This window comes from Gavialis gangeticus, unplaced genomic scaffold (genome assembly GCF_001723915.1).
Source record: "Gavialis gangeticus isolate Ggan-Ray unplaced genomic scaffold, GavGan_comp1, whole genome shotgun sequence".
Taxonomy (NCBI): domain Eukaryota; kingdom Metazoa; phylum Chordata; order Crocodylia; family Gavialidae; genus Gavialis; species Gavialis gangeticus.
In genome coordinates, this window is record NW_017729031.1 from 88,037,474 (window position 1) to 88,053,537 (window position 16,064).

The window sequence follows — 16,064 nt, forward strand, 5'->3', positions numbered from 1 at the left end:
GGGACCAAAGCTTTGCACAGTCTTAGGGTACATGTATTTTTTATTTTTTATTTTTTTTTATTATTATTATTTTTTTTACAAAATAAGCTAGAAAAGTTGGGGAATTCTCTGGCCCTTGAGTTTGGGGTGTTTCCCTGACTTCCCACTTTCTCCTCTTAGGTGGGCATTATGGTTACTATTACGAAGAGCTGCAAATAACTTATTGTCTGACAAGGATGTGATGTAGATTAACGTGGCATAAACTATATAATACTGAAACTGAGATACTTTATATTGAAGAGACCATTCCATGGTTGGTATACAGTAAAATGTTGCTGCTTGGTATGCAGTAAAATGTGAAAAGCAACTCAGATTCCAATTTTTAAAGAGCCTAGACAATTTTGGCACTTAAATGCCTGCCTGGCTGCGGTAAAGTAGATCCTTGAACAGGACTTAGTTGACACTTAGGAATGTAAGTTGCAAAAAGAAGTCCTGAAAGGACTAGCCAAGTACCCTAAACACTAAGAGAACCAGATCTTCTTCTACTTCCTCTCCTTCTGTTCCCATGACTTTTGCATTCATGGCTGCCCAGTGGCCATACTTCAAGAGCAGGAATGAAGAGTGCCTTCACCCAGACTATTCCATTGCCTGATGTTTATAAGGGCATTCTCCTGGGAGAAGGAATATGTGGATTTGAATCCTTTCCCAGGCTGAGGGGATCCATAATCTAGATTCCGCACACTTCCTTGGCAAATACTGTAACTACTAGGTTTTTATACAAAAGACAGATGCTGCTAACACATACATCCTGCTCAGATAGGCACCCACCTTCAGAAGACCCCACACTGGGACCCAAGTGGATGGGAATAAGGAAGAATTTCTTTACTGTCCGAGCCCCCAAGGTCTGGAACAGCCTGCCATCGGAGGTGGTTCAAGCACCTACATTGAACACCTTCAAAAGCAAATTGGATGCTTATCTTGCTGGGATCCTATGACCCCAGCTGACTTCCTGCCCTTTGGGTGGGGGGCTGGACTTGATCTTCCAAGGTCCCTTCCAGCCCTAATGTCTATGAAATCTATGGAAATGTCCAAACACAGGGGTCGGCAACATTTTTTGGCAAAGTGCTGAAAACAGCTGCAACCTTAACTTATAAGATGCTAGCATACCAGGGGGCAGATGGCAGGGGAGCCTCGAGGGGCTTGATCCTTGTTGTGGCAGCACAGCCCTGGCCCCTACCCCACCATCCACCCTAAGGTGCATGTGAAAGCACATTGCCTTCACATGCCATTCTCTGGCACCCCTGACCTAATGTGTAGCCCAGATACAGGCACTTAAGCTCTAAAAGGGGCAAGAGTTCAGACACATCCCAGTACTTAGCATTTCTAAATTGGCTACCTGTAATCATCCCCTCCTTCAAAGATGCTTGATTAGAAGCCTAGGGATGTAACCCTCTCTTCCTTGAATCACCCCGCTACAGCCAGGTACCTCATTTTTAAACATTTTGTTGCCCAAATTTTGGATATTGGCAAAATCCAGATTGCCCTCCCAAATGACTTCTGAAAAAATGAGACTCTGCCTCTCAAGGTCACTTAGATTCTTGGAAATTTGGCCCCACCTTTTGCTTCAGTTATTTTGTGACTTTACCTACATATATCTTCTTATAAATTGTAATGATACAGTAACACCTCAGCAACTTGATTTTAGTGTTTTAGCAGTATTTGGATGAACATCACAATAAATTCCTAAACAATAAGAAGTTCTGCAGAACATTCTGCTTTCCCTGCAAGTTGGTGTAAGGTTTATAATAAAAATCTGATTGCAAACAACTTGAGGTAAGCAAGTACTGAGTTTATGCAGCCAGGTATTTCAGGTTATAAATTCTGAGTCTCGCTAAGGTAAAATCAGGGCAGAGTTTGAGGATATGCATATTTCCATCATGGAAAATACAGTTACCTGTTTGTAAAGCTGTATCTCCAACCTGTGCAAGCAGCACAAACAAGATGATAAAGCCTAACAAGTTTACTTGCTGTTGCAGCTTGCCAAGTCCGCACAGCTCCATGTGATATTCATCCACAGGCCAAAGACGGGACCTTTTCCTTTGAACAGGCTTCCTTCCTTCCTGCTTTCCCATAAGTCAGTGCAAGCAGCTAGAACAGGGTAATACTAACAGCCAAAACCATAGCTCCATAATACAAATCAAGTGCTGCTTCACCTTGAAAAGTCCAGGAGACAAAGGCCCAATAAGTTCGATTTTTGATAAGCATCTACTCTGTTTACATTAAATGTAAATGTGCCTTTGCTTTTCAGAGATGCAAAGCATACTGAGCCCTTTAGTTGTTTTCCTCAACCAGAGTTACTTCATCCGTTTAACTGAGGTATCAGTGCTAACATTTCATTGTTCCCTATATTTATATGCATGCTGTCGAAGATGGAGCCTAAGCGTTTGAAGAAGAATCTCCCCAAAATTCTAAAAAGTTTGAAAGCAGAGGACAGAGTTCTGATTGTGGGGACCACCACCCGACCCTTTGATGCTGACCTCAGACCTTTCTGCAAAGTGTATAAAAAAATCATACTGATCCCCAGGCCAGACTATGCTTCAAGATTTGGCAAGTATATTAAGTTACTATATAGCATTTTACTACTGACCGCTATCCAAATCCTTTATCATCACAACATGCTGTGTTCAATTCAATTAACACACTCTGTGCAGCTTGGCACCTGAGATTTCAGTTAGCACAGTCACAGATCACTTAAAAATCACAGTGTCACAAAAATAAAGGAGAAAAAAAATCTTTGTTCTGCTGTGACCATCCTTCATTTTATGTATTTATGTTTAAGCTACCTTGAATTTTGAACCTGGACTATTATTTTTATCTGTATGAATGAAGAGAACTCATCTGGGTGTTCATTTTTATTTCTAACAGGGTTTTTTTTAGCAGGAAGTGAAATCTGAATTGCTCTTATTTCTAGCTGTTTTTTCGATTATAAAAAAAAAAAACATTTTTAGAAGGTTGTGTTTTATCACTATCAAAGTCTTTTTTGTGTTTACAGATCACCAAAAAATTACAAAACCTCAAGATTTTATATATCCAGCCTGTCAAATCTGACATCTTTGCTGTGATTGACAGGTGCTTCATAACTACCATTAATTCACATTGTTAGTTATTTTTATTGTCTTGCATTTTTTTAAAAAAGAAGGCTAAATTCTGCCACTGAAGTCAGAGATGCACGAGAAAAAATTGGCTCAAAGTCTAAGCTTCCAAGGCAAACTTGACAGATGCCGGAAAATATTTACAGTTAAGATTTACACTCTGTATTCAGTTAATGCATTTCTGCCGTCTGGCCAACCTCCTTCCTGCAGGAGTGAAATAGAATATAAGTTTTAACAATGATTTGCCTGGAGTTCTGGTTTCTTGAAAGCTTAACAGGTTCTAGTTATTAATATAGATGTGCACATTTCTGCACTGTGGCTATCAGTTTTGTGGACAGAGTTCAAAATGCAAACCAGAGTCATATGTGGCAAGCAGACTTTCATAAAAGCCATCTCAAAGATGTGACTAGCACTAAAGCAAACTGCCAGTAAAACCCCACCACCACCACCCATGAAAAAGACCTTTCCCCCTTTGATACCATTAAATGGAAGTCAGCAGTTGAGACATCACTCATTGTAATGAATTCCTCATTTAAAAGAGAGAGAATTGGGGTGACAAGGCACTCCAAGTGGTGAGTTTTTTAGCTTTGGAAATCACTTTCCCACGGTTCATAAGAGTCCAGTGTTTTTCATAGCCACAGAAGCCATTAAACTAATATGGATAACTGAGTTGAAGTTCAAAAACCAGGAACAACTTAATTTGTCAGTAAGTTCCCTTTGCCTGGAAAGATGTACTGTGTTGGATTGGAATTGGGAAAAACAAAACAAAACAAAAATACACACCAAGATACTGGATCAAGACCCTCAGCCCAAAGAAATAATCATGAACCTCTGAGTTGATTACAACTGCTACAACAGTCCTTCTTTACACTTACGCCATCACTTTCATCTCTAGTCCCAATGGAAAACAGAATTAAGATAAACCTCCTCATTCCAAGCTGTGCTGCAATTACAATTAGATCAAGGCACGCATTTACACAATGATCGTGCCCTAAATAAAATAGCAGCATTACAGTCTATGTTTAGTGTATTACTAAATTGTTCTATGGTCCTGTGAAGTCCAGCATTGACAAAACTAGTCAAAACAGTTTGATGCTGCCTTTCCAGTGAACATACAGGCAAATACAGATTTTATCTGTATTAAGAAGAGAGTGTCTTGTAATTCCATCCTACACTATATTTTTTGTAGAACAGAGGGGACATGGACTCTATGCAGAGCTATAATGTGTTGCAATATTCTGGACACCTAACACATTAACAACAGAAAGCTTCTCTTAAGTTAGGAGAGTGAGGGAGGGCATGGCTTGGAAACTGAAAAGGAAGAAAAAACAAAACCCCACACACATCTAAACCAGCAGGACTGGCCGACTATTTTATGGGTTTTATTCATCGTGAATTTGGAAATCAAAAGGAGAGTTCCTACCACAGTTTATTAAATCTTCAATATTAGCAAACAAAGATTTTACTCCATCTAAAATCATCACCTCAAAAGAGGGCCCCCGCACTACACAGCCCTGACATACAAAATAAATGTTCGACTGCTTTATGCATCAATTTCTCTATTATGAATCAGTGATTTAGCCAATAGTTATTGAGCTTAGTTATAAATCAAGTTGGAGATCACCGTTTGCCAGAATGAAAAATGTGATACAAAGCTGTCAATGAGTATAAGTCCATAACATATACATAACAATAGAAGAACAGGGAAAGCAGATTATCTCTGTTACATGAAGACTATTACTAGATGCAGCAACAGTCCTCTGATTTTAACTTTCTCCTTTGCATGTCATCATGCACTGTGTCTTCAAACCCCAATTACTCAGATGACAAACTAAACTATCATATTAAGGAATAATTTCAATCTCATAATTTTTCAGATGAGGGAAAATATTAGAAAAGATTGTAGAGATACATAAGAATATAAGAAATGCATGGGATGCATGATAAAGATTTTAATCAGCATGTCTTTGAGACGCATGCATTCATTTACAAAGGATGAAGCTACAAATAAGTAATTCTTGCCAGTCTTATTTTCTGTTGCATCCATAAAGTACTAACAGGCCCTCTCAGAGGTCGAGAGAGGCCCAGGCCACTTCCATTTTTTGAAGCTCCCGGTATATTAAAAAATATTAATTCATAGTGCACTACAAGTGGTGTGGCCCAGTAATGGGACAAGTTTAAAGTTGTATGATGAACATCTTCTTCTTGCAATCCTGTCAGTGTATCTCTGAGTCTGTATGTATAACCTCATTTGGAGATAATGTCAGAAGTCTAAATTTGAGGCCCTCCAAGAATGAGAGGCCCAGGCCAAATGGCCCTCCTGGCCCCACCTGTGATAGGCCCCGAGTACTAAGTACTTTCCAAACAACAAAAGTGGGCACAAGTTAGAAGACAGATGCGAGATAAATCCACTTTAGAATATATAAACATAAGTGCTGTCCCCAAAAACTTGCATCTTTTTAAATGCGCCAGTCTTTGAGAATCAGGGCCACATGTGTAGAAGGACATTTCCATGACAGGGGCATCCATGACTCACAAGGTAGCACTGGCTTCCACCACAGTGCTAGCTATTTCTGCATCTCCCCAATCCCCCAGTTATGCTACTAGTAACAGCCTTAGACATCTAATCAAAGTAGCAAGTCTTACAACTAAACTGACTTTACTACTCAGCACCTCTGAAAAACAATCAAACTACCGCATGTATCCATGTTATAACCTATATATAAGCTATATTGTTCCATGTGTACAGTGTGCCTACGCTCACAAATCAGATCAGATTTTGCCGATTCTGATAGTTCATGGTTTTCTTTTCTCTCCCACAACTTGAAGCTCAAAGGCTAAGTATAGATACTCAAAAAGCCAAGGCTGAATCAGTTCAATCATTGCCGGTTAATCTAAGCTATGCAGATTTAACTAATAAGCAAGTGAACAGACATTCACTTTTGATTCCGGAAATGCAGCCACATGCCTGCAGTAGCCCAGGCCAGAAGCCAGGCAGCACTAAAGCACACCTCCTTGCTCAGCTGGAATAGATAGCTTAGGCTAAGGATAGCCCGCCCACCCTGCAAGTGGGGGAGCTTGCAAAACATCCTGGGATGCTGGGGGACTGAGTTAACATGAATCTGGAGGGGAGATGGGAAAGAGGTTCGATAAACAGATTTAAACTAAGGCTGATATATGCAGGTTTATCTTAACCCAGTTTTGGCCATTTTGAGAGCAACTTATGTGAACTGAACTTCTGTTGTGTTACAGATTTAAAAATCAGTTTCTGTTCACTTATACTTTTGTGTAATTTCTGTCCATAGCCAATGTGATTAGTCAAGGCATCTATACCGGTTCTCTTGTTCTTTAATGCATGTTTTTGGGTTTCTCTTTCCTCTCCTGTTGGTGATGAAGTCTTATGGAAACACATCATTCTGCAGAACGGAGGCTCTCTGTCCAAATCACCAACCATTAGTTGCCTGGCAAAAATGTCTGATGGTTTCACCCAGGGACACATTATCTATGCAGCGCAAACTGTCCTCACTGAAAGACGCATCAGGCAGTTGAACAAAAAACCACTAACAGCTGTTGAGCTCATGGGTGCCCTGGCCAGGCAGGACCCAGTGTACAAAGAGGAAGAAGATATGTTCAAGGTGAAATTAACATGTTAACAATGTTTCTTTCCATGTTGTCATCCAAGCACATTTGAGGTTTTTGCTTGATAATAGAGAGAATTCGGCTTTGTCTCTTCAAAAACTCTTTCTATTTATTAATGAATACTTTCTACTATTTTCAGAGGAGGGGTGGGAGAAGGAAAGCAAGAACATTCTCTGAAAAATGGTTGTTTTTCTTACTTAGTCTACTGAGGAAGAAAAATATTTCTGCACCAGAAAATTTCACAAAGTAAATGAATTTGAAGGGTACACAGACCCCGCCCTTCATACACATCAAGTACACATGGATCACTTGCAACATTTTGCAACAGGATTCTCTTTCTGTAGACCAGGATTATATAGTTACACAGGGATTAAGTCTTCTTTCACTCAGTGCATCTACACATGTGCTTTACAGTGGAGTTGACTAATTAGCTCTACAGTAAAGTGTCACGGTCTACACATGCACCGATATTAGGGCACAGTAAATTAATTAACTCCGCCATAAAATAGTACCGTCAGGGACACTGCTATCCTACAGCAGAGTAATTTACTCCACCAAAACATGTGTAGACAGTGACAGAGCTGGCTGGGGCATGGGAGTGCTAGAGTGTGGGGGCTGCCTGCCACCTAGCCCCACACTTTAGTACCGTCGTGCTCCAGCTAGCCTAGATGCTGTCACCCAGAGCCTGGGGCTGAACCTCAGGGTCCCCTGCAGCCTGGGGCTGCTCCACCTCAGCTCAAAGTGCTGCAGTTCTGGGTATACGTGCAGATACTGTGCTGAGGACCAGCTGACTCCAGCACAAAATTTACCTGAGTTTATATCTGCACATAAACTACATGTGTAGATGCACCCACTGAGTTACTTTCTGCTTTCTTGGCAGCGATAGTTTACCAAAACACATGTGTCCATACTGAAGTCACAATAGTGACTGCAGTAGAAATACTAAAGCCAATTTTAAACTAGCTAGCTCAGATTCCAGTCATCAAGCACTTTGCAAGATAGGGTATTTCTGCTACAGCCCACAGCAGAGCACTAGGGCTAGGTACAAACTTTCAAAAAGCCCATGGCAGAACTGATCTAAGGTATGTAATTTTCTGTAAGCTGCATAGTTTAGAGAACTAGCGAACAGAAAACACATTCATCCTTTAGTGGGGGGTGCAAATCTTAGACTGGGTTCCACCACTGTTGAACCAATCTATGTGCGCTGAACTTCTGTTATGGGTATAGACTGGTTTTGTGTGCCGAACTTCTGTTCTGTTATGGGTATAGATTGGTTTCCAGTCACTTATACCTGTAAAAGTGTAATGTCTGTACCTGGCATAGAGCTTATCTGGTGCTGCAGAAAAAAAAGAAAAATCTCTCTCGATAGTCTGAAGGGGATTTGGTTCAACTGTTTATTTTAAATATTAATTTAGAACCCTAATGTGATTATTCTTTATTCCTCTAGCAACAAAAAGCACACAGTTTCTAGCAATCTGAACACACAAAAATGAGTCACTCATCATCAGAGAGATAGCTCAGATGAGATACGGAATCTGTCTAGACCTTTGTGTCTTAGTGTTAAAATCATCCTGGTGCATGTACTCCCCCACCTCCTGATGAATATATTCCCAACTCCATTCAGAAACATTTGGTTTTCTGAATGTGGTGGAGTGGGGCTCCCCAATTAGCCAGACTGCTAGTTGTCCCACTTGCCTTTGGGCATCCCCCGCACCTTCCCTACACTGCAGCCCATGCCTCGCAGATGGCATCCAGATGACAACATGCTCCCAGCCTACAGCCGGAGCAAGCTTAGGCCACGCTGTCAGGCTTCAGTCTCTTGCACACTCATACCGCCCACCTCTCACTCAGACCTCACACACTCCACCCTCTCTCACAGGGTCTCTTTCATCTGTTGGCAACTTATTCTGCCTTGCTCCCTCTTGAAGCAAGCTGCTTAGGTCATAGGCTTAGCTAGTCCATCCCTTGGGTGGCAGATGTACCATCTTTTTGGCCTCTCCCACGACCATCACCGGGGTAGTAGCTAGCCAATTCCCCGACCAGGCCTAAGCTTACTCTGGCCCCTTCTGGGGGCAACTCGCTACATGTAGACACACTGGGCACTCCTCCTTCTGGTTCTTTCCACCCCCCACTGGGGCTACCCCTCACCAGGGCGTTCCTACCCGGCACCATGACTAGTGCTCCAGGGTCTCACAGGGGACTCTCACTCCCCCCTGGAGCAACATGTCAGTGTGCTATGTTCTGCCCCCACCTTCATTCAGGACTCCACACCACCCCCTTCACTCAGGGCTACCCCCTCACTGGGGTCCTCATTTCTGCCCCCCTCACTGGGGCTCTACACCGCCACCTCACTTGGGGCCACGAGGCTTCGCTCCCCAGTGGGCTCAGGTGCCCTCAGCTGTGCCTGGCCCCCAACTACCTCCAGTGTCACCTGACCCACCCACAGTGCCCTGCAACACATCTTCCCCTTTAAATGGTACCAGGGGAAGGTTTTCCCAGCTGCTGCTCCAAAGCAGGCTCCCCTCGGAGCCTGTGAGAGCCCTGAAGTGGTGAGCACCCCAAAAGGTGCTCTGCCACACTGAACATAGCCAACATTTGTGTGATTTGATCACACTTGTCATCCAGTTAAGCATCTCGCCTCAGGTAACAATAGCTGAGTGTTATAACATAGAAAGAAAATCATAATTCTCAACTTCAGGTAGTAATCCACTTGTACCTTGTAGTGTGAGGCCTGGTCTTTGTTGTAACTTAATTGAACTGGTAAAATGGCAAACATTAATCCTGTTAGCATAAGTATACATGCTTTGTACAACAGAAAGTACAATGATAAAACTCAATTCTGAAGCTCACTAAAATATAGTTTCTTCAACATCCTGTGGCGGTTACTTACTTGCTTTAATTACTTCCTTAAAATATATATCCTTTTATCAGTTTTAACATTTGTTTCCATTAAATGTCACATACTTTAGCCGTAATCCTGGTATTATGGGTTAGTGGAAAGAATTGTCAAGAAAGCCTTCAATGTTAATTAAGTCACGTCTTTTAATCTCTTTGCATATGAGGTCCATTTCCCCATAGCTTCTAATCATTTTCACTGCTCTTTGCTGGACCTTCTTTGTTGCTTTGCTTTGTCCTTTTTTAAGTGAAATGGCTAAAACTTAGAGCAGTATTCAAAAGGAGGATTAGTACTGTGAAAAATCTTTTATTTCAATTCACTCTGAATACTCATCTCATTTGACCTTTATTATTCTGCCACTGTTCCCAAAACGAATATGAAGAACGCAAACTTTATCATAATATGATTTCTTAAAATCAATTTTCTCAAAATGCCTGCTTTAAATATGTAAACACAGGGGGCATCTACATGTGCGCTTTACTGTGGAGTTGACCTACTGGCTCCACTGTAAAGTGTCACCATCTACACATGCATCACTATTAGGCCAGAGTAAACTAATGCCACTGTAGAATAGAACTGCCCAACACAAGTACTCTCCTAGGCTGGAGCTGTTTAGTGCACTGCAGTGCACACATAGATAGCAACTGGGGCTGGCTGGGACACAAGTGTGCTACAGTGCAGGGGCTGCCTGCCAGCTAGCCCCACACTGTGGTGCCCTCATGCCCCAACCAGTCCTTCTGCAGCACTTTGAGCAGGGTGGAGCAGCCCCAGACTGTTAGGCTCTCCCTCTGCCAGCCAGGGCTGCGCCGCCCAGGGCCATCCCTAAGTGGGGCAAAATCAAGGCAACTGCTCTGGGCCCCATGCTTTGGGGGGCCCTGTGGAGCCCAGCGGAGCAGGAGCAGCAGCAGCGTGGAGCTGGTCAGTCATCCCTCCCCCCCAGCTGCCACCACCACTGTCACCAATGGCAGTGGCAGCTTCTTCGGATCCATGGCCCACGGGATCGGAGTGGGAGCAATGCCCTGCATGGGCTGATTTGCCCCGGGCCCCACACCCTGCTTGGGTTGCCTCCGGCACCACCCCAACAGCTCAACATGCTGTGGTCCTGGGTGCACATGTGAGCCCAGGAGCAATAAACTCTGGCACATACTGCACCAGAGTTTATTCAGCCACACTAATTGGACATGTAGATGCACCCACAAATATCTAAAACAGAGACATATGGGTAGCTATAACCAACCAGTCCAGCATGCTGCCTCTGACAGTGGCCATTTCAAGATCTGTCAGAAAAGGGTACAAGAAAGCCCTTACTGAAATAGCTCTGAAATAGCATACTCCATACATAGTTTTTCCTAGCTCCAGGCAGTTATTTATTATCTTATGTCCCAATACTGGAGTGTTTCAATCCCTGATACACTGTTACCCTAACTCTGGATATTGTTGTTCATAAGAATATCTAATCTTTTTTTATTCTTGCTATGATGACGCTGTCAATAATTTCATGAAGCATTTCCACCTGTTCAAAGAATTTCTGGAGAAGGTATCATGCTACACACAGTTTAAAATAATTTAATTAATTGGAAATACAGAAAAGGTCGTGAAAAGTGAACCAGACATTACAAATCAGATAAAGCAAGGCCTTTGTTGCCAATGCATAGAGGGGGCTGTGGAACCTGCCACATTGTTTCATTACTTTTCAGAAATTCTGCGGGTTTCAAGAGCTCAAGGTTTTTAAGATGTTGCTTTCATTCTCTCAAAGGTATTCAAGTACTTCCCAATGTATGTGCACTGCATGCCCACAAGGTATGGCAGAATCTAATTATTCAGCTCATCTAGGTTTGGATAAGTCCTGAATTAGTACAAGATGAAGTTAAGAAGATGAAATCAGATAAGCATGTTTGGACAATGATATTTCCTGTATACCAGGGATGCTAGGCCAGAATCAGTCGTACCTGTTGAGCATCTGCTTGGACATTTTGCACATGCTAGATTTCATTTACCTTTTTAAGCCATTCTAATCCATAAGGCCCTACAGGTTCTGATCAGATGAACACCTTTGGGAGCAGCGAGTTCCCTGGGAGATGAGTAGTATGCTCTGTGGCTGGGAAAGAGAGAGTAGCTAAGAGCAGCAATTCCTCAAATTCACTGGCCTTACTTCTCACAGCCAGAGGGTCTTGATAGTTTTCCCTACTGCTTGTTCCTGTCCCATACTGGGAAGTGAGACAAAACGAGCTTCTTTTAGCAGCCATATCAAGCACAACTTGCAGGAAGCTACTCTATGCTTACAGGCAGTACTTGAGTTACAACAGATGGGAAGAGAGCCGTGTGGACAGTTGGTGTGCAATTGATGAGGAAAGAACAGGGATGAAGAAGGTGCAGATGTAATTCGAAAAAAGACCAGAGTGCAAGACAAGAGAGATAAGTGCTTTGGTGGAGGTTTTAAAGTGAAAAACAAACAGAGACATCAAAATACAGCTCTTTCCGATTGAAGGGGAGAGAGGCAAATTCATTCCTGGTGTAATGTGAAAGATGGGAATGGCCAGTCTTTGCAAAAATAAAAGCACCTTATTATGGACAACAATATCTAGTAACATTTTGGTCCCTAGTACAGCCTTCGATATTGTGAGTACCATTTGGGAAAAGGCCATTTAATCCACATCACCAATTTTAGAACATCCCCAACTCAACCATTTAAATTATTTTAACAGAGCTTAGTGAGGCCTTGCTAACATTACAGCCCAAGAGCCTGGCAAATTTGCAAAGCAACTAAAACAAAGCCATTTACAAGTCACAGGACTATGAACAAGCATCTGAAACCAATAAACAGCTTTTTAATGATTTTTTTTTACTCTCCCAGTGAAATTAAAAGCAAATGAACAGATCTGTAGAACAACCAAAAATTATACTCCTTATAATGCCAAGTTTCAGACCAGAGGGAGTTTTGACAAGCACTATGCACCCCTGGAAATAGGGTTGATCATAGAAGTTCTAACATTCCCATAACTATAGCAACACAAATGGCACAGCTATGTATTCATGTTAATGAGGGACCCTTCAAGCAGACAGTTGCTACACTTGTTACAACAGTGTTCTTGGGAGATCTAAGGATTTCTTTTCTGCTTCTCCACAAGCCAAGCAGGATTTTAAGATTCTGTAAGAAATACTCCATTGTACAGGAAAAAATACATTAAATGGTCGCATGCTTTATTTTTTGTTATCCAGGCTTGGTATGCCAAGACACCCTTGGGAAAAGCACGAGCCAAAGCACTAATGGAAGGTGAGGAACCAGGAAAGGCAAAAGGAAAAGGAAAGGATAAAGGAAAGGATAAAGGAAAAAAGAAAGGAAAAAAGAAGAAGTGATTTCCTAGATGAGAACTCCTCAAGAAACACATCGACAAATGTCACCAATCCATGTTTCTAAGGAGGAGGTTAAAAAGAGAAAAGAGGTGAAAGCAAGTCCCAAGTATGTGTGTGACTTCACCGAATAATTTATTTCTAAAAGTGTTCCAGAAAAAAAGTTGCAGTATGAAATAACACGCCAGTGTGACTTTTAACTCTCAGGATAAAGAGTTAATGACCACTGAATTTCTCAAGTATCACTAATTTTAACAGGTTAAGGTTTTTGGTTTTGTTTTTTTAATTACTTAAAACTCTATCAGTCCATCAATATTTAGTCAAAACTCCTCATTTATTTCCATGAGGAATTCTGTTTAAAAATTGATGTCACATTAAAGTTCTTCAATTATTTTAACAAACTGTATACTTTCTAAAACTAACCCCTTTACATACTTGTGTGTCTAATAGATTATAATTCCCAATAAAACAGTTGAAACTGTAAGAGCTCCATCTCTAAACTTTGTCTGACCAGGGGCTATTACAAGGCTCTTAATGCAGCCTACTCTCAGACTGAGCAACATTAGTTACAGAGTTTTTGGTTGTAGCCATGTTGGTCTAAGGACATAGGGAGGCAAGGTTCTTTGGGTAGATGTGATATCTTTTATTAGATAAACTGAGTCATTGGAAAAAAATGACTTTGCAAGGTTTTGGGCACAAGCACCTTTCTTCAGGCATAGGGAGCCTCTGCTATTGTTCATTCCTTGGGGACCTCAAAACAGCAGAGGCTTCCTATGCCTGAGGAAGGGTGCTTGTGCCCAAATGCTTGCAAAGAACTTTTTTTCCAACTACTCAGTTGGTCTAATAAAAGATATCACATCTACCCAAAGATCATTGCCATTAGTCACAAAGCATTTCTTTTCATATGAGGACCACCTTGTCTGTCCACAAGTACCACATGTACAAAAATTCATGCATCTGAATGCGAGCAAAAAACAAACAAAAGAATCAAAGCAGGAAGTTTACCTTGATAGGATTTATTTGAGTGTTTTGGAAATACCGTTTTGTGATACCAGCTAGATCAAACCACACAGCTGAAAAGTTGAGTTGCTAACACTCCAGCTCGCTGAACACAAATGTAGGGTGTTTGGGGATTTTTTTTCCATGCTTCTAGGATTTGCTCATTGCTCCATGGGGCTGGGAAGGAATTTTTTCCCCTCCTGTTGCTACCATTGTCAAGGGGCAGGTGGAGGGAAAGGGCAGGGTTCACCTTCCTCAGAAGTATTGGGTGTTGGCTGCAGCCAAAGGTGGGGATTTTTACTGGGATGTGTTGGCATTCCCACTGGGATTAAAACTCAAAGGTTCCTCATTAGAGGGTCTTGCCTCTCTGCTCAGGGTCAGACTTATTGCCACCTTTGGGTTCAAGAGGGAATTTTATCCCATGGTCAGATTACTAGATTCTGCAGGGGTTGTCTTCCTCTGTAGCTAGGGGCATGGCCTAGGAAAAAACATTAAAGAACTGAAAAATGGGATAACTACATTCTGTTTAAGCAGACACAGCTATTGAGGATCAAAGGGGAGGGGGTCACAGGTACGACAGGTGTATTCTTAAATTCCTATATACTGTAGTAATTATGAACACAAATATCAACCTTCATCTCTATGTGACTAGGGGCTTAAAATCTTTCCTCTCACAAGGGGAATCCATAACAAATAAGTCTCATCTATTTAAGTTTTAATGCCATGCTCATCAAAACCTCATCATAACCATGATATCCAAGTGCCTGAACATACATTTGTTAGCTCAAAGCCAAAACATTGTACAGGCACTCCTCACTTAACGTTGTCTGAGTTAATATTTTTCACTATTACATTGCTGATCTATTAGAGAACATACCCATTTAAAGTCATGCAATGTTCAGTTATAACATTGTTTGGCTGCTGCCTGCTATTAGGTAACTACTGTGATGTAATTGGAGTGACTTAAAAGTCGCATTTTTCAAGAACATAACTACGACATTAAGCAAGGAGTAGCTGTAATACGCATTATATTCTTCTATTTTATTTGCAACCCAAACCCGTAAAAAGGTATGTCAAGAATCACTTCTTTTCCCCATTTACCCATACTAGAAGAGTGATTTCCAAAAAAAGATACTGGGAAATAAATCCTGAAAAATTCATCTTTATCTAGAAACTGGTCACAGATCGCTCTGCAGTAGATACTTCTCCTGACAGAGAACAGAAAGCAAAAACCTGCTTATCTAACTTCTCTTAGCGAAGTAGGGTGGGAAAGGGGGCATCTGTGGCTATATAAAATGCAGGTTTCCATACCACCAAAATAATGCTGGAAAAGCTGCTGATGTGGAAGGTGATACAACTTTGGAAAAGCCTGACAAGCCTTGTGTGAAAGATGAACTGTACAAGATTTTAACAGTATTACTAGGCATGGTGGGGAAAGGGAAATAAGAGGGGAAGGGGAATGCTAACTCATTACTAGTAATTGCTAAGTATTGATTATCTCAAAAATAAGCCTCTTGTGTCACTAGCATCTAGAATGGTTTACAAGTAGGGCTAAAACAAGCTGCTCTAATTGGGTATATAAATAGTGTTCCCAGTTCTACCAATGAGAGATGAGACAAAGTTCACTGACTGACTCCATGAAGGTCCTACAGGACCTGTGTGTGACAGTGAAAAATGGAATTCAACACACATTTTTTCTAATGGACAGGACACTATTTCAGTGCCCTAGGTACTGGTTCATCTATCCTACAACAGCACTTGTATTCAGTGGAAATGAAATAATTCCAACAAAAATCCACCTGAGCCTGACAACATTTCAGAGCAGAAAAGCAAGACCTTTCTTTGTATAGATTTCCCCCCTACCTATAGCAGTTGGAATCCCATTGGTAATTAGCCCCCTGGCTGCTAGAATATTGTCATGTCCTGAACAATGAAATCTATAAGCATGAAATTATACTGCTCTGTATTTAATCACTTACACAGAATGGCTACAAAATTTGGTGTCTTTTTTTTTTTTTTTTTTTTTCAGAGACTTTTAGCCCCACTAT

The 16,064-nt window shown here is 41.5% G+C and overlaps 1 protein-coding gene across 1 annotated transcript in view; it reads left to right on the forward strand.

Annotated features, from left to right (window-relative positions):
• IQCA1 (IQ motif containing with AAA domain 1) overlaps nt 1–13,498 on the forward strand; it is a 228,767-nt gene extending 215,269 nt beyond the window's left edge. The window contains exons 18-20 of the mRNA XM_019523351.1: nt 2,409–2,586; nt 6,528–6,766; nt 12,886–13,498. Of these exons, the coding sequence (XP_019378896.1) occupies nt 2,409–2,586; nt 6,528–6,766; nt 12,886–13,023 (555 nt within the window). The 3' untranslated portion in view covers nt 13,024–13,498. The remainder of the gene's footprint in view (nt 1–2,408; nt 2,587–6,527; nt 6,767–12,885) is intronic.
• The last annotated feature ends 2,566 nt before the right edge of the window (nt 13,499–16,064 follow it).